The sequence below is a fragment of the Perca flavescens genome, chromosome 17 (genome assembly GCF_004354835.1).
Source record: "Perca flavescens isolate YP-PL-M2 chromosome 17, PFLA_1.0, whole genome shotgun sequence".
NCBI classification, from domain to species: Eukaryota; Metazoa; Chordata; class Actinopteri; order Perciformes; family Percidae; genus Perca; species Perca flavescens.
Window position 1 is genome coordinate 32,567,713 of NC_041347.1, and position 21,900 is coordinate 32,589,612.

Consider the following 21,900-nt stretch of genomic DNA (forward strand, 5'->3'; position numbering starts at 1 on the left):
TTTATAAATAATTCTAAGCAGCATACAAATAAAATACAAGCCTGAAGGCACTTCTTTTTCCCACCTTTTTTAAAGTTTGAAAACACATATTATTTAACATGATGGACGCATGGATGTACTAAGACATGGAAGCGGGAGTGAAGCGAAGCCGGAAGTGAGCACAAATAACTCTCGTACGTCTCTTTCCCGTGCCGAGCGTAGACAGTATATAAGAACATAATATAAATATCATATATCATATATATGTTTGTGTCCACTAGAGTGCCAACCTGTGAGGCACTAAGACAACTGTTGTTTAGTTTCATGTGTCGCCTGGACAAGTCCGAGAACCACATAACTGAAGCTCTAGTCAGCCCTGTGAAAGGCTGTTATAGATACACTTCTAGGTTAAGACAGCATTGGTGCCAGCATAGCCTGTATATTCTATAGGTTAATATGCAATTTTTATGTATTATTGTATATCCTATAGGCTAATATGCAATTATTATGTATTTTTGTATCTCTTTTTTATACTATGTATATTGTATTATGTGTTATGTGGACCTGTGTCTGCAATAAAGTTTATATATATATATATATAATAATATTCGAGCCATCGGGTTATCCTAGAACGGTGAAGGCATCACCCGCCCTACTCTGCCTCTGATTGGCTAGAACTCTTTGCCAGTCGTTGGTTGGATTGGTTAGGTTAAAGTATGAGGCGTATGATTGGTCAGGTTTAGCCAATCAGAGGCAGAGTACAGCGGGACATTCCTTCGCCATTTTAGACTACCCATAACAATCTTTCGGGTAGTAATGATATGATACTTTCGGTATGATTCGTTACATTTTATTTGTTTATACAATTTAAGTTATCCTTTTATTCAGTGTTCACTGTATGTGGGTTGATGTGCGAGCTAAAAAAAAAATGTTGTTATGAAGGTCGATATTCTTCCTCTCCGGTGTTGGCTGCTGATGACGGCGCTGAACTTCGCTCTAGCCCGGCACAAGTTAACCCCATTAACCCCGATATACTACCAGGATGGCGGGGAGCTAACGCTGGACGTGAGGCCTCCTCCTCCTGAACCTCTCACCAACATCCTGTGGATCTTTCAGAGTAACACGGTAGCTGAGTGGGTCAAAGATGACTTTCTGACTTATTACGGAACTTTTATTGGCCGCACAGCCCTGGATTTATTCACTGGACGTTTGGTAATCAACAAAATAACTAAAGCTGACATGGGGGTGTATTCAGTGACAGTCAACAACAAGGTCCAGAATGAGAAATATAACGCTGTATGGATCAAAGTAGTCCCCCAGCCTGAGGTATGGATCAGACCGTTCATATGTTCCCCCGCTTTTGACAGCTGTACGCTGAGCTGTTACGCGGACACCACAGACGCTGGACCGGTCACCTACAGCTGGAAGATGGGAGACGGAGAGTGGAAGGAGTCGGGAAAGGACTTGGACATCACCAAGAGTGGGACATCAGATGTGAAGACCTTCACCTGCCGGATACAGAACCCAGTGAGCGAGAGAGACAGTGAACCCAAAAGAAATCCGCTCTTAAAAGAGCCAGAAAGCTCTGGAGTTTATTGGTGGATTGTGGCTGCCATTATTGTGGTCCTCGCTGTTGTGGTTGTTGCGTTATGGTGTTTCAACATTCGAGGCGACACTAGCCTTGATGCTACGGATGAATATAGACCGCCAACACCTGCTGGGGGTACGGGATCCGACAATTTCGTTGATACATCCCATAGCAATGAATTGCAAAGAGGACTGTGGAGGGATCTGAAGCTTTGCTGTGACAGAAAGACTCAGATTTAATTCCACATGTAACCAATATGCTGTATGTTCATGTAACATATTCATGTAAGAATATCCTTTATTATTTTGGATTGGCAACCACGTAAACACCTCGTAATGCATAGCGTATAGCTACATTTAAAAACATCACAACATCCCCACACTCGCCTACATGGCACAAAAATACCAATGTGACAAGAAGTACTTAATTGACCAGCATAATGAATAACATAAACCGTCAAGTGTTTCAACGCATGCTTGATACAAATAGTGTAGGGAAACCGTCACGTTATTTCTACTACACATTTGTGCGCATGCGCATATCGAATCGTGCAGGCAACACGGATGCATACTACTCAGTGCGTGGCTGCTTGTTAATAAAGGGCGCTTGGGCGAGAAATAGAAATAAATAGACATAAATAGGCAACATAAAGTCATTCCGCACGTTGTAATCAAAACAATACACATACGATTGTGTACTACTGCAGGTTATGTTTGTTAAATGAAGCCCAAAATATATGGTTAACATTAACCATAGCTAACGTCAATGGTAGTTAGCAGCTAGCTAACGCTAGCTAGAAGGGTTTGTCGTGACTTTGCCTGGAACGCTACCTGGTCGTGAGTCGTGACTTGGAAGTCGTAACTTACGGGATAAAAATTCTGTCTGCGACGCAGCATAAAACACAAAGATAATATAAAAATAAAAATATTTAATAGTTTACTCATACGATGTGCTGGCTGATAGTAATCGCCTCAGCGTTGACTAAAAATAGGTTTTAATTAGTTAACTATTTTCTATGTAAATACAAGATGTTTATTGCGGTTTTATGGGCAATGGACCCCGATAAATGATTTTTTGGTGACCTAAAGCTGGTCTCTAATTGGTTTCTTGAAGAGTCTCCTCTGCGTCCCTGGTGAATCAGATTTGGATACATGTTATTTTATGCAATCTGATTGATTCTCGACACCTGTCATTGAACTTCACGCTCTTGGCCGTTAAACGACAAGACGATACCGTAACTCCGCCAAAACCTTGCAAGCTGACGATCACACAAATCACTTTCGTGGAGATGATGGCAAAAGTTAAATCAAATTCTGTCATTTATATACAAAAAAGACCTTTCTCCATGCCTGGGTCTCGACCTCCAGGCTCACCAGCCTCCCTTCCAAGCCCAGCTAAGTGCCTCCAAGCCTGGGTCTCGACCTCCAGGCCCACCAGCCTCCCACCTAACACCCAACTAAGTGCCTCCAGGTCTGGGTTTTGACTTCCAGGCCCACCAGCCTCCCACCTAACCCCAACTAAGTGCCTCCAGGTCTGGGTTTTGACCTCCAGGCCCACCAGCCTCCCACCTAACCCCAACTAAGTGCCTCCAGGTCTGGGTCTTGATCTCCAGGCCTACCACCCCAATCTCCTAACCCCATCCCACGTTCGCTGGATGAAAAAAAGAGGATAGAGGATCTCGGACCGGACCAACCCGATTTACAAATCCAGCAGCAGGCCAGTGCAGTGACTGAGGATGAAGCTACACCGGGGGCTTTACCCACTCTTGTTATGCGAAACAGAGTTGGCTAGGTGGATGTGGTGTTAGTAGCCGCGGCCATCTTGATAATAGCATGTATACGTGCAGTTTAGTGTCCCAAGTAACCCCATTTGTATAGGTCCTATCCCATGACCAATCAACTATCCTAACCACTCAAGGTGAAATGCCTAACCACAACCAATCGAGCTTCCTCGTAGGGCGGGTCTTGGCCTGGCCCTAATGGGATTTGGGACGCTATAAACTGCACGTAAACTGCATGAAGCTAACGTTTTTTGGCAGAGTTAGCATTGCTGAACAACTAGATGAAGGCTACAGGATTGGCATTAGAAGGCACTACGGAGAGGTGGCAACAAATCAACACATACTTTTCCTTGATAACCCAAATACCCACTACATCCACTATTACGCACATCAGCTCAACCTGATAATGCAACAGGCCACCTCTACCATATCCAAGGTGAGAATTATTTTTTCTAACATTGGTGGATTTGCCAGCTTTTAAGTCACCCAAGCGGACATGTTTTCTGGATAAAGTTGTTGCCCATAGACTGCCAAGATCCAGCCACCGCTGTTTTGAGAGCATACAAGACTCAGATGACTTTGACCCCAGTACTGTCAGAGAAGCAGTAGCCCACGCCATGCTACTGGAGGATCAGGATTTTAAGTTCTTTCTGGAACTTTATCACCACATCATGCCACATGTAGACTTCCTCTATGCCAAGCTCCAGAAGAAGAACATTGATTCAGTCCATATCAAAGGGAGCATCCGACAGTTCCAACAGGAAAAACAAACGATCAGGTAACTGTATTCCTGTAATATTGATCAGTATTTGCTTTCTCTTTCATTGTGAACTCTCTTTGTCTTTTGCCAATATTATAATAAATTATTTTCTTTGCAAAAACTCTCTCCATTCCATTGGTGAGCAATTGATTTTGAATCGAATCTTGAGCCCAAAAATCGATATTGAATCGGGACATTTTCTGAATTATGCACCCCTAGAAATCAAAAAGTCAGAATACCAATTTACATTATTGTCGTGCTGCAGAGATGTCCTGCCCACGCTCTATTGTTCTTTTGAAAGTCATTGCAGAAGTTACAACTACTACCTTACCTTTACATAGAGGTGTGTATATATATATATATATATATATATATATATATATATATATATTATTAAGCAAATAATGTCCCTGTCTGAAATTGGGCGGTGCTATACCTGTCAATGTTTTTTTTTTTTTATCTTGCTTCAATTACTAGTTAAAGAAGAGATGAGTTGAATGTACATCATATAAACAGATCACAGGGTGAAAAGATGAGGTCTTTAAAGTTACTGGACTATTATGTTTTTTATGCACTGTCTCTTATGCATGTCTCTCTCTTGCTTAAGGAATGTTATACCTGTCAGTGTTTTTTTTTTTATCTTTCTTCAGTTAAAGAAGAGATGAGTTGAATGTAAATATTGTAAACGTATCATATTACACACGCTGTTATGGCAAAGTAAAAAGATGACGTGACTTTTTAAGTAAAGGTGTGTAAAGGTAGATGTCAAAGCATTTGGACCATCTAGATATGCTATATATGATATGAATCAACCTGGCCTAACATCTTTTTTTAAGCACTGTCTCTTGTATTCTACATGGTGTGTTTTGCTTTTATTGTCGTCCTCATTTAGTCACATGTCATCTTGTTGATGAGGCAGAGATCAGAGAAAAAAACCACTTGATGCCACTATTTTTTTATTTATTTACAATAGTTAGCACTTGTTTTTTGATTTGCTGTTTATACAATGTGCCTTATCAATAAATCTGTGACACTGCTATACTGACTGTACTTGTCAATATTTTTTATTGAATGGTTTCAAATATAAAAACAGGCATTTTTATATCCCTTAACATTTTAAAAATAATTCTAAGCAGCATACACATAAAATACAACATTACTAATTAAATAACAATAACAAAACCATACCAAAACAATACAAAAAAAATAAGATAAAATACATTCTGATAAATTAAAATGAATTATAAATGAACTAAATTAATTTTACTTCATTTATAATTTTATTTTAATTTAGGAAAGTGGGGGCTTTAATCAATATATACTTCAAGTAATTCAACAAGTCTCAACGCACTTCTTTTTCCAACCTTTTTTAAAGTTTGAAAACAACATTTTAACAATAATTGTCATATATATTATTTCACATGATGGAAGCAGGAGTGAAGCGAAGCCGGAAGTGAGTGCAGATAACTCTCGCACGTCTCTTTCCTCTCTGGCGGTGATGGAGTAGAGCGAAGCCGGAAGTGAGCGCAGATAACTCTCTGACGTCTCTTTCCTCTCTGGCGGTGATGCCAGCAGTGAAGCAGAGAGCCGCCGCCAGGCTGCCATACCTGGGATGGATTTAGAAGAAGCTTTTCAAGTTGTCGGCGAGTTTGGACCCTACCAGAAGCGGGCCGTGGCTGTCCTCGTTCTGACACAGGTTAGCGAATATGAAAAAACTATGTTTTTATGTACTAGAAACGAGAACAGCAGGAAGTGTCCGTGCAATAACAGTCAGTTTAAGCTAACAGCGGGAGCGCTACGTGGCTTAAAAGGCTCCACCGGAGGGCTTTTTAAGCGTTGGACCTTGGACCAACAAAACAGTATTTAGAGGTAAAACATTTTAAAGTTTGAGCTGTCACCACTTGGTCACAATTTAGCTAGGTACGAGCGCAGCAGGTGCACTCTACGGTGCAGAGAACTTTACACCAGACTTCCTTGAAAAACACTGGGATATTATTGTTGCCTTATTTATTGCCAAGTTTACAAACAAAGCAGTCAATAACTCAATACCGGTTACATATCTACACGAGCTACTCTTTAATTCGGCACACCATACAAAGCTCGTTAATACATTAATGTATTGTTTCGAACCTCTTATTTTCGCATCGCTTATTAGCTAAGTTAAAAGGGCATCAATGCGCCGGATACCTACATTGACACGCACTGCGAAACATATCGACATTGTTTACATTTATTAAAAGGAAATGGCTCATATGCATGCCAAATGTATGCCGAATTTACCCCACTACCCCACTCCTCAATTTATTTTAAGTAATGTCCTAATTCATCTTTATTGTCTCTAATATCAAATGCAATTGCAAATGTCGTCATATGTAAATGAAGTTGTCAAAGAACAAAGTTTACACTTACTGGAAGGAAATAGCTCATAGGGTTGGCACACGTATGCCGAATTTATCGCAACACCCTATGTATTCCTAAAATATTTTAAGAAATTCCCGACTTGGTCTGTATTGTCACCTATATCAAATTTAATCTCAGATATTGGCATATTCGAATGAAGCTTGTCAAAGCTTCCTGTATGGTTAAAATAACCCTCCCTATAATGCTGCTTTTTACTTATTAACTTTACAAACTTGAAAACTCGTTAAACCAGACAGCTTTCATTTGAAGCCTGGGGCCAGTGGGTGGTTACCAAGGGTGTAAGTGTGGTTTGAGTAGTCCCTCCCATTTGAATCCTATTTCATGTATTTCTACAAACATTTATCGGGACTATGGTGATACAAAATCCGGAAAATAATTAGGGCTGCACCACGATTCAGAAAATGTCACGATTCAATATCGATTTTTAGGCTCAAGATTCGATTCAAAATCGATTTTCGATTCAAAAATTCACAGTAAGTAAATGTTGTTACTTTTCCCATGTGATTGCAGTAGACATACAATAAAAATAAAATAAAAAAATATATGAATCAATTTTTGGAATTCTATGAATCGATTTTGAATCGGTAGAGCTTGAATTGTGATACGAATGTGAATCGTTTTTTTTTTTGCACACTCCTAGAAATAATTAGGTTAATCATAATGATAAATTCTTCTAGAAAAAGTACTACTAAATTATTTATAAGAAAAAGATGTCTCACTTTCTTTATTGTTTCAATATAGCCAGTCCTTCCAGAAATTTTTTTGTGATTGTTGCGGGGCAAAAATCCTTGATTTTGCGGCACGTTTTCTAAAAAATTCGATGGAATATGCGGGATATTTATGCAATGAAATTGCGGGAACTTGCAAAAACTGCGGTTTGATGAAAAAAGAGTGATAAATTGTACATCCGGAGGAACTCGTGGATGTAAACTACGTGTAGTAGAAGAGTCTCTGAGCAGGTTGGTACTGTCCTAGGGTTACTTATATTGAGTCGATATATCATGCACCCCTATGCTGTGGTGGTCTGTGTGTTTCAGGTGTACATGGCCTGTCAGTCGATGCTGATCGTTCTGGTTGGATCTACGCCCGAGTACCGCATCGATCAGCAGGACGTTGGTGTCCCCTCCAGCCAGCAGGAGCTCATCCAGCGCGTCACCTTTACCGAGGACATCGACTCCATCGTGACCGAGGTGAGGCGGCTGAGGTGTATACTGTATGCTGGGGCTGCATAATCCATAACGATACAACTTGCGATAAATAAAGGGATATTAAAGTGTACGCAGTTCTGCTGCTTTCAGTATTCTGCTAAAACACAACAAAGTGCTCGTTGAATTTAAAACAAATGAAAGGAAATCATTTCCAAACATTATTTTTAGTGATACACCGATGTGAAAATTGTGGCGGATACCGATAACCGATATTAATATTGCTGTTATGGCCGATACCGATATTTACAGATGTCTGTATAGAAAACATTTTGTGATTTCTTTTCCGAAATGACTGATATTGGGCACCTTTACCTGTGTGCAAAAATATGACTGTCAGATTTTCAGAAGAAAAAATTAATATTGATCGAACCGATACCGATGTGTTAAAAAAATGACCATATCTGCCGATATATCGTGCACCACTAATTATTTTATTGAACAATGAATTGAAAATAAAAGGCATCACTCGGGTCAAATTTGACCCATATTCAAGAAGTTTCTTTATCAGAAATTTGGGTTTTCTTTCAACCAAATTGTCAAAACAATAACATATGGTTCCCTACAACCATTACTCTTCACAAGTAAAATAAAAGATTAGCTCAGTACTTTCTTTGAATTTGGGTGTTTTTATGCCATTTTATAGCATTTGGAGGAAAAAAATGACAAAATAATATTGAAAAGAGTGACAAAATTATCAGAAATAGCTGCAAAAACGCAAAAAAACGTCCAGAAAAGTGCAGGAAAAATGTGACAAAAACATTGGTAACAAATGACAAAAAAACTTTGGGGAAAAGCGACAGAAGTGTCGAAGAAGACGACCACAATGTTTGTCAATTTTGACCAGGAAATATAAAAAATTGCACGGTCAACAGGAAGACAACACAAGGGTTACCTAACACAGAAATTAGTGTTTTTCGATTTATGTCGCAGCCTTTCACGATGTGTTTATTGCGCCAGTTGATATCGCGACGACGTTAAAAAACCCAGATCTATTGTGCAGCCGTGCGGTGTGCATGAACGCGTTTACCCAGCGAAGGCTTCCGATTCAACATCTGGGCTCGATTGTCCAGAAATAAAGCTTCCAATGACTGTAAGTTTCCACCTTTCTCTCCGTGTTCCCCAGTGGTTCCTCATCAAGCATCAGGCCTATAAGGTCAGTCTGGCCGGGTCGCTGTTCTTCGCCGGGCTTCTGATCGGGAACGTTGTCTTTGGGCCGCTCTCCGACAGGATCGGAAGGAGACCCGTTTACTTGACAGGTGAGGAAAACCACAGACGGATCTGTCTCCGTGAGGATGCATGCAGAAACACCAGACTACCTTTTTAAAATCCTTCAGATCACATGTGTTAAACTCAAGGCCCGTGGCAGGTTTTGATCCGGACCGCATATCATATTGTTGTGCACCAAAACAGAAAGACAGGAAACTGTTTTTCGAATGGCAACGACACCACACTTAGAGCAGTATTTGGTAGATTTGCCGACTTTGAGAGTCCCAGAAATCCCCCCAGAAGCAGAGAGCTTTCTAAATTAAAGCTGGGAAACAGGTTGCTCTTGTGAGTCGACTTTTAAAATTCTGCCTTTTTAGGGCTTTATGTGGACCAAACTGTAAGTGAGCAGACCATATGAGACATGGAATAATACAGTCAAAAGTAGGGCTGCTCCCTCTTAGTCGACTAATCGGTCGTTTTGGTCTTAACTAACTTAGATTAGATTAGTAATGTTTGATGCTTTTTTTTTTCATGCTGAATGACTGACTTATTTCCAAGAAACGTACGAGCACATCTCTGGTAAACACGAGAATTAAAGGTTGACATTTTACCTCATAGATATCACCGTGAAACCTACTTTCATTAAGGCAATTTTTTGTATTACACGTTTTCTGAAAGGTGTTTAAATATGCAAAGGAGGCGTTATCTTATTCAATATATGCATCCTTTTGCATGACTCTTTGCGGAGAAACTCAGATTTACAGATTTGTCGATTAAATCAACTAATCGATTAGTCGGTACAGTTGAATGAGTGTTTGTCGACTAAGAACATCTTCAATCGAACGCAGCCCTAGTCAAAAGATATATTTGACTTTTTCAAAAATAAAAATTGATGCGATTCTCCTTTTCCAGTGTGGCCCTCTGGGAAGTTGAGTTTGACCCCCCTGCTTTAGATTCTCAGGGAGGACCCTGCACCTTCCTCGTTCTCCTCATCTGTTTCTCTTTCTTCCAGGTCTGTTTTTTGAGGTGATTTTTGGTTACTTGACCGCGGTGGCGCCCAGCTATGAGGTCTTCGCTGTGTCTCGTCTCCTGGTCGGCCTGATGAACGGCGGCATCGGCCTCGTCTGCTTCGTTCTCACTCAGGAGTACGTGGGCAAGTCCTACTGGGCCATGACCGGTACGGAAACGCCAAAATAATCCCATCATACAGCACTCTATGCAATGTCTTGGTTTTTACCTGTTTCCTATCTATGCTGACCACACACAGTCTGACTCCATCTCGCATCTGAAGACAATCTGTTTTAACCCTCCTGTTGTCCTCGGGTCAAATTTGACCCATTTAAAAACTGTTTCAGAATCAGAAATTTTCTTTCCACCAAATTGTCAAGGAAAATAACGTGGATGGTTCCATACAACCATTACTCTTCACAGGTAAAATAAATGATCAGTTCACCAATTTTATTGAATTTGGGTGTGTTATTTAATTTTATAGCATTTGAAAAAAAATGACAAATGTTGAAAAAATTTGACATAAATTTTGGAAAAAGCTTAAAAAAACCTGGGAAGAAATCAACAAAAACATCAAAGAAAATCGCTGAAAAAAAGTTGTAAATAGTGACAAAAATCGCTGAAAAATCTACATAAACATAAGAAAAAACACTGAAAAAAATCTACAAAAATGTCAGAAATTTTAACAAAATCTACAAAAACTTTAAAAAAAAATGTAAATAGTGACAAAAAATTTACAAAACAATCGACAAAAACATCAAGAAATCACTGAAAAAAATCGACAACAACATCAAATAGTGACAAAAAAAACTTAAGGCTGCTTGTCAACGGGAAGACAACACGAGGGATAATGTCACAAGACGAGGCCCCTCGAATGGTCACAATTCTCAAGACTACAACTGGTTTATTTTTGAAAAACTTAACCAAGCTAGCTCGCTGCTGCTGCTAGCGTTAGCTGGTAACTTAAGGGACAGTCTGCAGATGTTCTGTTGTGCCGTACATGCAGATGAATGCCAGTATCCAGAGGTCTGTGTTGTTCACCAGTCGGTAAAACTCTGTTGGATGATTTGCTTGAGCATTGAAAACCTGCAACCTTAGCGGTTAGCTTAGCACATGCGCCATTGCAACCATAAACAACACTGGCTCTAGCCATTTTGCTGCTTCCTGTTTGTTTATAGAATAGAATAGAAAACACTTTATTGTCCCCGAGCGTAGTGCTACAATCTGTTGCTTCACAACACAAACATTTAACAGATAAAAACACTCTATCGACATAAAATAAAAATAAAAACATGAGATCATCAAAGTGTTTTTGGACATAAAAGGAAGAACACACATGACTTTACAGACAATATGACAGCTTAATAAGTGAGTGTAATAACTAAAGTGCAGAATGTGCTGTGGTAATTATAGCACTTTTCTCTCTGTTGTGCTAAGATTTCCTCTTTGAGTTCAGCAGCTTGATGTGTACGTTGGGATAAACGAGAACTTAAGTCTGTTTGTTTTACATCTCGCCACGCGGACTCTTCTCCCTGATGGCAGAAGTTCATATTGAGGAAAGAGAGGGTGTTGAGAGTCTGCAGTAAGGCCTCCTGCACACTGGCTGCATGGCGTGAGTGTGTCAGCTGCATGGCGTATCCGTTTTTATTTCAGCTCCCATGTTAACAGGTTAGAGCTTGCACACTGCCTGCGTGACACGAAAACGCATGCATGCTAGAAATAGGACCGACGCCTATTTTTCACGCGACACGCTAGCGTGTTCCAGACAAAATAGAATAGGAAAAGATGTTTAAATGTCATTGTGACACAAATACATGTTAATAAATGACCTTTTGATGTTTGAAGTCTCTAGGTTTTGACATAAATGCAGATATATAAATGTAATTAAAAAAATAAAAATAAAATTATTTTTCTAATATTGCACCTGTCAATACAGACGAAATATTTTGTAGCCTATTTAGCCGTCAATACTGCCGACGTTGTCTTTGCTGTAATCAGATCGGTATATATTTATGTTTTAACGTGAAGTATACTACTGCTTGAGTGCAGTAAATTTCCACAACATACATGTGTACAAACAAGGCTAGCAGCTGCAGCGCCTCGTCAGACACGTTTCTGGTGTGCCAAGACGTAGAAAACGCCACGCTTACGCCACGCAGCCAGTGTGCAGGAGGCCCTAATATTTTACAGACTCTGTGTGGGCTTGTATTGTCTCCTCGTAGCTGTCTTGTATGTTGTTGACGATGTTCATGTGATGTAACTTCACTACCAAGACTTTAAAGCTGTTCCTTCACTGTTGGATATCTGTTTATTTATTTATTTATTTCCTCCTTCAGGGACGTTGACCAGCATGAGTTTTGCGATCGGCATCGCCCTGTTCGGAGCTCTGGGATACTTCGTCCGGCCGTGGAGGAACCTGGCAACCGTGGCTAACTCGTCCGGCGTCCTGTTCTTCCTGATGTCTGTGTGAGTTACAAACCTTCAGAGACACGAGTCAACGCCTGCTGCCACATACAACCAAACCCAATAACCGCATCTCACCTCAGGGTTAAACTCCTAGAACACGCAGAATGGGATGGATAAGGGCACAGGTTCATCACCCGGACTTTGCCCCATATTAAAATAAATGGATAGATTGATAGATAGAGTAGCTTAAAGACATCACACACAACATACACATACATCATAAACAGGATGATAAAATGACAAATCCACATGAATAATATGGACAATAAGAGAAAAGATACTAATTAAAAAATCCACATGAATGTACTATAAGGGAGGTATATGCATGAGAGGCTTACAGTGATGTGTGTGTGTGTGTGTGGGTGAGTCATGGTGGTGGTGCAAATAAGTCCAATAGTGCAAGATAAAGTCTAGAAACCAGCATTAAATATGGACAATATAAGAGAATAATGTAGACTTAGTAATATAAAATACTATAGCAGTGCAAGGATAAAGTAAAAAAAACAAAAGACAGCATTATAAGGGAATAAAGTGGATAGTAGGATAGACACAAATCAACAGTCAATATTAGAGGTTTAGAGGAAGTAATAGGGTTACTGCCATCGTTCAAGTATTAAGTTAGACGATGTGTGTAGCTACAGTTAAAATACACAACATTTTCTGTTAGGCCTGTTATATACAATTCTCTCATACAAAGCTGCTCCGGTAGTAAACTTCTGAAAACATAGAAAATAACTTCAGAAATGTTGAAATAAGCGACAAAAACATTGGGGGGCGGAAAGCGACAAAAAAAATGACGTACAACGCGACAAACGTCAAAAAGTTAGTGACCCGTTAACTGTGAACTTTAAACTCAATATCCAGGAAATCATATCTAATAATCTCTCTTGTCGTCTTTCTTTTCCTCCAGAAGTCTTCCAGAGTCTCCTCGCTGGCTGTATTCTCAGGGTCAGACGGAGCGAGCTGAAGAGGTAAAATATATTAATACGCTTAAAAAGTCTGATATTTTCCAACACACCTGCACAGAAAGAAGAATTGTTTCTTTGAAAGTATATTAAAGTGCTCATATTATGCTCATTTTCAGGTTCATAATTGTATTTAGAGGTTGTACCAGAATAGGTTTACATATAATAGTTTTACTATTATATTTATTATATAGTAGGTTTACATATAATAGTAAATAGAATAGGTTTATAATTTTCAAAAAGCACCATATTTTTGTTGTACTGCACATTGCTGCAGCTCCTCTTTTCACCCTGTGTGTTGAGCTCTCTGTTTTGGCTACCGAGCGAGACATCTCATCTTCTGTAACATCTTTGTTGGGAGTAGAGCTGGGCAATATATCGATATTATATCAATATTGTGATATGAGACCAGATACTGTCTTAGATTTTGGATATTGTAATATCGTAATATAGCATAAGTGTCTTCTCCTGGTTTTAAAGGCTGCATTACAGTAAAGTGATGTCATTGTCTGAACTTACCAGACTTTTGTAACTGTTCTATTATTTCCCTTTACCCACTTAGTCATTATATCCACATTACAGATGATTATTTATCAAAAATCTGATTTTGTGAAAGCACCAATAGTCAACACTACAATATCGTCTCTGTATCGATATCAAGATGTTTGGTCAAAAATCTTGTGATATTTGATTTTCTCCATATTGCCCAGTACAGCCCTAGTTGGGAGTTGCACATGCTCAGTAGCTAGGTAAGGACTACTAGCCAGTCAGGAGCAGAGTATGAGGGTCCTGACAGTACCTAGGTAAGGACTACTAGCCAGTCAGAAGCAGAGTATGAGGGTGTACCATGCTAGCAGCTAGGTGAGCATTATAACGGTAAGGACTGTTCCAAAGTGACCACAGTACCTAGGTAAGGACTACTAGCCAGTCTGAAGCAGTAGAGGAGGTGGGCGTGTCCTGAGGCTGGACTACAATAGAGCTGTTTGGAGCAGTTGGTGAACAGAGTTTTCTGTTGGAGATGGTAAGTCCCTTTTTCTGGGGACTTTTTGGGCTTTTTCACTTTGTAAACCTATAACGATATATAACACAAAAAAAAGATGTGAAAAAGTTGAAATGTTTTACTAATGCGATGTCTGGGTACAGTACAGGCCAAAAGTTTGGACACACCTTCCTTCAATGTGTTTCTTTACCTCTATAAAATTCTCACTGAGCACTTTAATAACTAATTATGTACTTAACAAAAAGTGGGAAATAACGTCTTAGTTTGTCTAAAGTTGGTTTCTTTTTTTTTTTGCTAACCCAGGCCCTTGGAACAGCCTCCCTATCCCTGAAATTGGTTTTACCTTCACAGGTGTGCCTTTCAGGGTTAATTAGTGGAATTGATTAATAAAAAAAGCAAAGGGTGGCTACTTTAAAATATAAGACATTTTTCAGTTACCAAAATAATTCCAATTGTTCATTCATAGTTTTGATGCCTTTGAATGAGAAGGTGTGTCCAAACTTTTGGCCTTTTTTGTCTAGTTGGTTTCTGCTCCCAGGCTTTGGAACAGCCTCCCATCCCACATTAAGGCCTGTTCTACGATTGAACGTTTTAAATCTTTATTACCAAAATAATGAATTGCTTTTAGCTCCTTTTTACCGCTTGATTTATCCTTTAATTCCATATACTGCTTTTTAACCTATTGTTGATTTCATTCACGCTCCTAACCTTTATTGTCTCCTATCGGAGAAGTTCCTCACACTCAGAGCAGAAAAAAAGAGAACCCACAACACATCCTCCCCCTCATATTGCACTTAATCCTGCCCAGATTGCACATTTCCCAAATTAATTGCTGGATAGGGATGTATACGCTCAACTCACGATTCAATACAATTCAGGATTTTGAATTCAGGATTATTTATTTTTTTACAGAAAGAACTGCAGACAAATGCCTCAAAAATATTCCTTTATTTCTATAAACTGTGCAAAACAACAGATGTGTGCTCTTAATAAAAGTTACACTGTAATTGTATTTTTATCTTTAAATAACAAAAGTTTAATAAAAAAATTACTGGATTTTAAAACAAATCCCACAACAAAATAACTAAATAAATAGAAAACAAATCTCTTGAAATAAATAAACTAAGAAGACGTAATCCCGTTTGAAGTCAGACAAGTGAAATCTAAAGTAGATTACGCCGTAGCACGTTTAAAAACTGCATTGAAATTCAGTTTTTATCTCCGTTGAATGTCATTTTTACACATTTACATCCATTTTTAACCGATCCACGATGCATTGTTACATCCCTAGTGACTACCAGAAGTTTTTACCCAGTTACAACCCATTACTAAAACCTTTTTTGGGGGGTGCCAAAAATTAGTCTATGCAGGAAAAACCCTGATATAGTCCGTCTTGTGTTCGTCTTGTGTTTATAGGTTATGCGCTACATGGCGCTGAGGAACGGCAACGCTGTCAACAACCTGACGTTGCAACGCGTGGGTTCTGCTAAAGGCGGGAGCCGTACCAACCGAGCGGGCGTCCTGCAGCTGGTGATCCATCCGGTCCTGCGTCTGAGGACCATGGTGCTCATGTATGTCTGGTGAGTGTGCCACGACGAATTCTGACGGATTTTAGGTGCAACTATTATGTCTGTTTTTGTTTTATTCTCAGGGGGGGACAGCCAGGAAATATTCTGGCAAAGTTTTAAAGTCAACAACACACTCTAATGTCAGCCAACACACAGGATGTACACCTTTTTTAAAAGTAAAACTAATTGCTCATACAACCGTAAAGGAAAATTTCGACGTTTGAACTTAAAGGGTAACTACCGTTTTTTTTTTTTTTTTTTTTTTTTTTCAACATGGATCCTATTTTCCTATGTTTTTGTGTCTAAGTGACTGATGGGAACAATAATCTGTGACATTGGTCCAGTATTAAGCGAGATCGCTGTAGTCGGCAGCGGAGAAACAAGCTACAATCTAAGTTAATAGAGCATTTGTGCAGCTTGTATTTACCTTCAAAAAAGTGCTCGTTTTGCCGCTGACAGACTCAGATTAATATTCTAAGTGTCTGACAACATTATGGAAAGGATTTCTAAGGAGGTCGACCTTTCTGTTAAAGAGTAAGATCCTTTTTTTTTAAACATAAATACATCCGCGAAATTGCGTTCTTTTAAACCCACCAGACTCCATGTAAATAATCAGTGATTTTAGCATCGTAGAACACACTTCATTCAAAGTCGAGAGAAACAAAATAAAACTACAAAAAGCCGTTTTGGGTCGTCTTTCCACTTTTCCAACCATCACAACTCTAGTTTTGGTTGAAATAACCACATAGTTTACTAATTTACACGTGAAAATATGTTGGCTCTATAGCTCTAAAAGTATTGCTTTTTTAAATGGAGTCTGGTGGGTTTAGCGCTAGCGACTTCAGAGCTGTTTCTGGTTAAACAGAAAGGTCTTAAAGAGGTTTTAAAGGTCTATCTCTGTAGGGATCTTTTCCGCGGCACAGTTTACACAAAACAAGCTCCTCAGCGGGGAAATGACGGGGCCGGATGTGCTTCTAGAAACCGATAAAACAAGAGAAATATCAAGGTGCAGCTGAGCATGCTTCACATCTAAGTTGTACAAAAAAAAACAAATAAGATATTACCAATAAAACCAAAGGGCTGTGTGTTGCAGGTATGCATGCAGTCTGGTGTACTACGGTCTGACCCTGGGGGCCAGTGAGACGTCCGGTAGCCGTTATCTTAACGTAGCGATGTACGGCCTGGTGGAGCTGCCCGCCTACCCGCTCTGCATGTACTTCATCAACAAAGACTGGTAAAACACAACTTTTATAAAAATCTCTTAAATGCAGTTATTTAAGGTCTTAACTTTCTGCAGTACTTCTTCTTTATTGGCTAATTTGTTCTTTTTCATCAGCTGTGTTTAATTTGTCTTTTTTTGTCAGCTTAGTTTTTTAGTTTTTTCGCTTAAAGAAAGGTGTTAAAAGCAAAAAGCTGTTAAATGTTTTTTAAAAAAACTCCTCCCACCCAGCCAATCACCTTTTCACTCTGCTGCCCTCTGGGAAGCGATACAGGTCCATCAAGGCCCACACATCCAGACTTATAAAGAGTTTCTACCCACATGCCATAAAAGAACTGAACATTAACAAATAATGGTGCAGTAGCAATCTTTCTGTAAATCCAAATGTGCAATATCTGACTTTTATTATTGTATTTACTATACTTACTATTTGTTTTTATTCTGTGTCTTTTGCCTTTTTATAAGGGTACTTGTCATTTTATTTGTGCATCACTGAAGCTGAGTTGCGGAAAAATGGCGTTGGACAGCTGCTGTCCAATGACAATAAAACTTATTCTATTCTAAAAGCCAGACAAAAAGGCAGACAGCGTTGTGAGGTGTCCTGGTTAAAGCCTCCACTGAGTTGAGTTGCTGTGTGTGTCTTTTGTTGCAGGGCTGGCAGGAGGAAAAGCATGGCCAGTTTCCTGTGTTTGGCTGGCTCTGCCTGCCTCTGCACCATGTTCATCCCCGAAAACTCAGGTGAGACCGGGACATCCGTCCGCGTGTGCAGAGGAATCCACTAGGCTTCGAGGCTTGTGTCGAGGCTCGTATCGTTTTAGACAAATGACGTCATTGATCACATCCGAAGCCTCGCTGCCCGTCCGTGCGACCGTCCTCCACAGCGCTACTGAGGAAGGTCTGGCTAGTCCACACAGCATTCCTAAAAAAAAAAAAGGAGAAAAAATGTGCTCTGGTTCCATTTCTTTAAACCAATCACAATTGTCTTGGGCGGGGCTAAGCCCCGGACGGAGCCACGGTGCCTCTGCTAAATAGTCTCGGGAAGGAACTTGTTTTGGTGGAACATGTGTACGTTCAAAAGTAGTTTTTAGTTGTGCGACAGAAAACTCAGATTGGACAGATAGTCTAGCTAGCTGTCTGGATTTACCCTGCAGAGATCTGAGGAGCAGTTAACCATAGTCCTCACAAATCAGCCGGAGGTTAGAACGCCAACACAGAGACAGAGGAAGGGGACGGACATCCGGAGCAAACCCTGAAGTGGAACATTGTGGATTTAGACTAGTGTGACCATTATTAGACTTAGACTTCTCTTTATTGATCCCTTTGGGATGACTCCCGCAAGGAAATTAGATTTCCAGCAGCAGATTTTAGCATCTTATAAAAACACTCTTTAAATAGAAAAAAGATAGAAAAAATACAGTATAAGAATAACAATAATATTTTTTACAAAAAATTAACAAACAGTAAAACAACAATGAACTACAGATAAATAAAGATAGGTATATAGGACTGTGTATGGTATTGTGTTATTATAGTGTAGGTATATAGTGTCCAGATATGTATGTGAGTAGATTATTAATAATTTATTATGGTCATGAAGTTCCTTGTGAGTTCTCCGAAACACGTTACATCTTTCTTTTGTGTTTGCAGGCACCGTGCTGAGCGTGACGTCGTTTGCACTAGTGGGGAAGCTGATGGTCAGCGCAGCGTTCAACATCGCCTACGTCTACACCTCTGAACTCTACCCAACAGTTGTCAGGTGAAACTACCAACACACAGTCTGCATGTTGGTCTATTCACACACACACACACATCACACTGGAGGACTGCATTGGGATTGGGATCCCGCGGGACCCAACGCAAATCTCGCGAGAGCGGGCGGTTTTAAGGGGGGCTGGGATTTGGGAGTGCTGTAACTGATCTGACTGTTAGGTTTCATAAGAAAATCAGCAACGAACACGGTGCATCCAGTTAAACACCAGCCGGGGTGGCCTCTAGCTCACCCAGTAAGAGCGTGCGACCCATGTAGGCTGAGTCCTTTGCAGCGGCCCAGGGTTCGAGTCCAACCTGCGGCCCTTTGCTGCGTGTCTTTCCCCATCTCTCTCTGTCCCACCTTTCCTGTCTATCCACTGTCACTATCAAATAAAGGGAAAAGCCCCAAAAAACAAAACAACAGCCAAACGCTTTATTAATTCAATTTTATTTATAGTATCAAATCCTAACAAGAGTTATCTCGAGACACTTTACAGACAGAGTAGATCTAGACCACACTCTATAGTTTACAAAGCCCCAACAATTCCAGTAATTCCCCCAAGAGCGAGCATTGTGGATGAAAAACTCACTTTTAGGCAGAAACCTCGGCAGACCCAGGCTCTTGGTAGGCGGTGTCTGACGGTGCCGGTTGGGGGTGTATTATTTGTTTATTTGTTGTTTATTTGAATAGGGACAGATACAAAAAACATAGATTATTACATAAAGAACAATCCGATGCCTGTATCACAGTGTTTATAGCCATGGCTAATTTGCAACACCTGTCCCTAGAAGGGCTTTTAACAGTTAAAATAATAAAAGAGTCACATTTTTACAGTGAATACAATAAAAAGTCCAGAAACCAGTTAACAGCAATAAAAATAAGTGTAGTAAATAAACACATTCACTCAAACTCACACAGATGCACACCTCACATACACACAGCTATACATTTCATATGGCATGATCACACTGCTGCTGCTGTATGCATGCTTTTTTAAAGGTGGACAGTGTGATGAACAGTGGCAATAATAGTCACATTAAAGATAATGGGACAGTGAGTAGTAGTAGTAGTAGTAGTAGTAGTAGTAGTAGTAGTAGTAGTAGTAGTAGTAGTAGTAGTAGTAGTAGTAGTAGTCATGTCATAGCAGGGCACTGCAGGGCATTACCTGATGTAGCGTGGCAGAGCATAGCTGGACGACTTTGAGACTCAGAATTCCTCGCAGAACCAGAGAGTTTTTTAATATTCAGCAGCTTTTAAAAATTTTATGTTTGTTTTCAATGACTTGCTAAATTCTACGATGGCTAAGAAACTTTTTTGTTTGTAAAGGGTTTTATGTTGCCCAGACTGTGTGGGAGAAAGCTATATGAGACATGCAATAATACAAAGTTAATTGATTTTGTTTTGCTAATGTCAATAAACTCAACATGTCTGGCCCTTATTGTGATCGTCATTTCCAGTGTGGCCCTTAGTGAAATTGAGTTTGACAGCCATGTCCTACGGCAACCTCAGGGATCCAATCAACAGGGACTTTAATATGAAATGTGTTAAAGCGCGTTAAAAGACGGGAAAACAAAATGAAATAAAACAACCTGAGCAAAACAAACCACAGCCAGCAACATGTTCTAAAAATAAGTGAAATAAATAAATTAATACAATGTCATTTTGCCCTTATATCGCACTAGAATAACTTATTATTGCACTTGAATGTAATTATGCACTAGAACTTAATTTGGCTACTTATTACCGACAGGTATACATATTTATTAACTAGTTTCCCTGTGGGAGGGGAGAAGACACAAAAGCAATGTTAAATCTATTGACAATCAATTTAATGTTCGTGGTGCGGGCGGGATGCAACACACAAGCTGCGGGAACGGGCAGTAATGGTCCAAAATCCCCCGGGAGCGGGCAGGAGCTTACAAACACTTTCTATATTAGAACTATGACAAAAGAACATTGAAAACAAGGGACAAATGTTGTAAAAAGCTACAAAAATGCAGGAAAAAAATCGACAAAAAAACTTGTCATTATAACAAAAAACAAGTTGCATGGGATGACAACACAAAGTATTAAGAAAGAAGGGCAGGGCTCTACATCACACTGCCTGACATTGATCTAGTGTGCTTTGTTAAATAAAACAGGCTTTCTTTTGTGTTTTCAGGAACGCGGGTCTGGGAGTTTGTTCCATGTCGTGCAGAGTCGGAGGAATCCTTGCACCGTTTGTTCCTTCCATGGTAAGAACGTCTTTGTTTACAGCTTAATGAACATCCGTACGCATTTTCCTCTTTTGGCAGTACGTGAGCCAACACAAGCAGTCACTTCATCTCAGTCACTGTACGAGTAGATGTGAAGGGGGCATTCAAGAACATGAGACCTTTTATTGAGCCTTTATTAGGAGCCAGAGGGAGTGGGTAGTAATTGTTTTGTTTCAACGAAGAGAATAAAAGATTTTAACCCTCCTGTTGTCCTCTGGTAAAATTTGACCCATTTTCAAAGAAATTTGGGTTTCTTATAATCAAATTTTCAAAGAAAAAGTAACGTGGATCGTTCCCTACGACGCTCTTCACAAGTAAAATAAATGATCAGGTCACTACTTTCATTGAATTTGGGTGTTTAAATCAATTTAATAGCATTTGGAGAAAAAAAAATCCTGAATGTTGAAAAAAAATGTCAAAAATGTCGCAAAATTATTCACTAAACGTGGTAAGAAAATACACCAAAAACCCCAAAAGGTGTAGAAAAAATCGTCAAAGACATCGGGAAAAGTGACAAAAACCTTGGTGTTAAATCTCTTCTTAAAACCCACCTTTTTTCCTTGGCCATTCCCAGCTGAGGCTGACATTTTTGTGCAAACTGCGATACTGTTTCATATTTTAAATGTTAGATGTTGTAAATGTTTTAAATTATTTCTAGTTTGTCCTGTACAGCACCTTGTGCAACGTTGATTGCTTTTTAAAGTGCTTTATAAATAAATTTGATTGA

At 39.6% G+C, this 21,900-nt stretch overlaps 2 protein-coding genes across 3 annotated transcripts in view; both read left to right on the top strand.

The window, feature by feature from the left end:
* The first annotated feature begins 759 nt into the window (after positions 1-759).
* Positions 760-5,146, top strand: LOC114572257 (CD48 antigen-like). The gene has a single exon (XM_028603791.1). The coding sequence runs from the start codon at positions 916-918 to the stop codon at positions 1,804-1,806; it is 891 nt and encodes a 296-aa protein (XP_028459592.1). The 5' UTR covers positions 760-915; the 3' UTR covers positions 1,807-5,146.
* Positions 5,147-5,637: 491 nt separating this feature from the next.
* The window catches only part of slc22a15 (solute carrier family 22 member 15), a 24,162-nt gene continuing 7,899 nt past the window's right edge, over positions 5,638-21,900 (top strand). Inside the window, exons 1-11 of one of the 2 annotated variants that reach the window (XM_028603789.1) lie at positions 5,638-5,803; positions 7,566-7,718; positions 8,860-8,992; positions 9,955-10,119; positions 12,287-12,416; positions 13,327-13,387; positions 15,798-15,961; positions 17,043-17,183; positions 17,821-17,906; positions 18,816-18,924; positions 21,080-21,152. In XM_028603789.1, coding sequence (XP_028459590.1) covers positions 5,720-5,803; positions 7,566-7,718; positions 8,860-8,992; positions 9,955-10,119; positions 12,287-12,416; positions 13,327-13,387; positions 15,798-15,961; positions 17,043-17,183; positions 17,821-17,906; positions 18,816-18,924; positions 21,080-21,152 — 1,299 coding nt within the window. In that variant the 5' untranslated portion in view covers positions 5,638-5,719. Of the gene's footprint in view, positions 5,804-5,852; positions 5,977-7,565; positions 7,719-8,859; positions 8,993-9,954; positions 10,120-12,286; positions 12,417-13,326; positions 13,388-15,797; positions 15,962-17,042; positions 17,184-17,820; positions 17,907-18,815; positions 18,925-21,079; positions 21,153-21,900 lie in introns of those variants that run through there. The other variant, XM_028603790.1, reaches the window with a different exon arrangement.

What these genes read in the sequence shown, in the direction of transcription:
- LOC114572257 (XM_028603791.1), top strand. Translation starts at nt 916, where the DNA reads ATGAAGGTCGATATTCTTCCTCTCCGGTGTTGGCTGCTGATGACGGCG.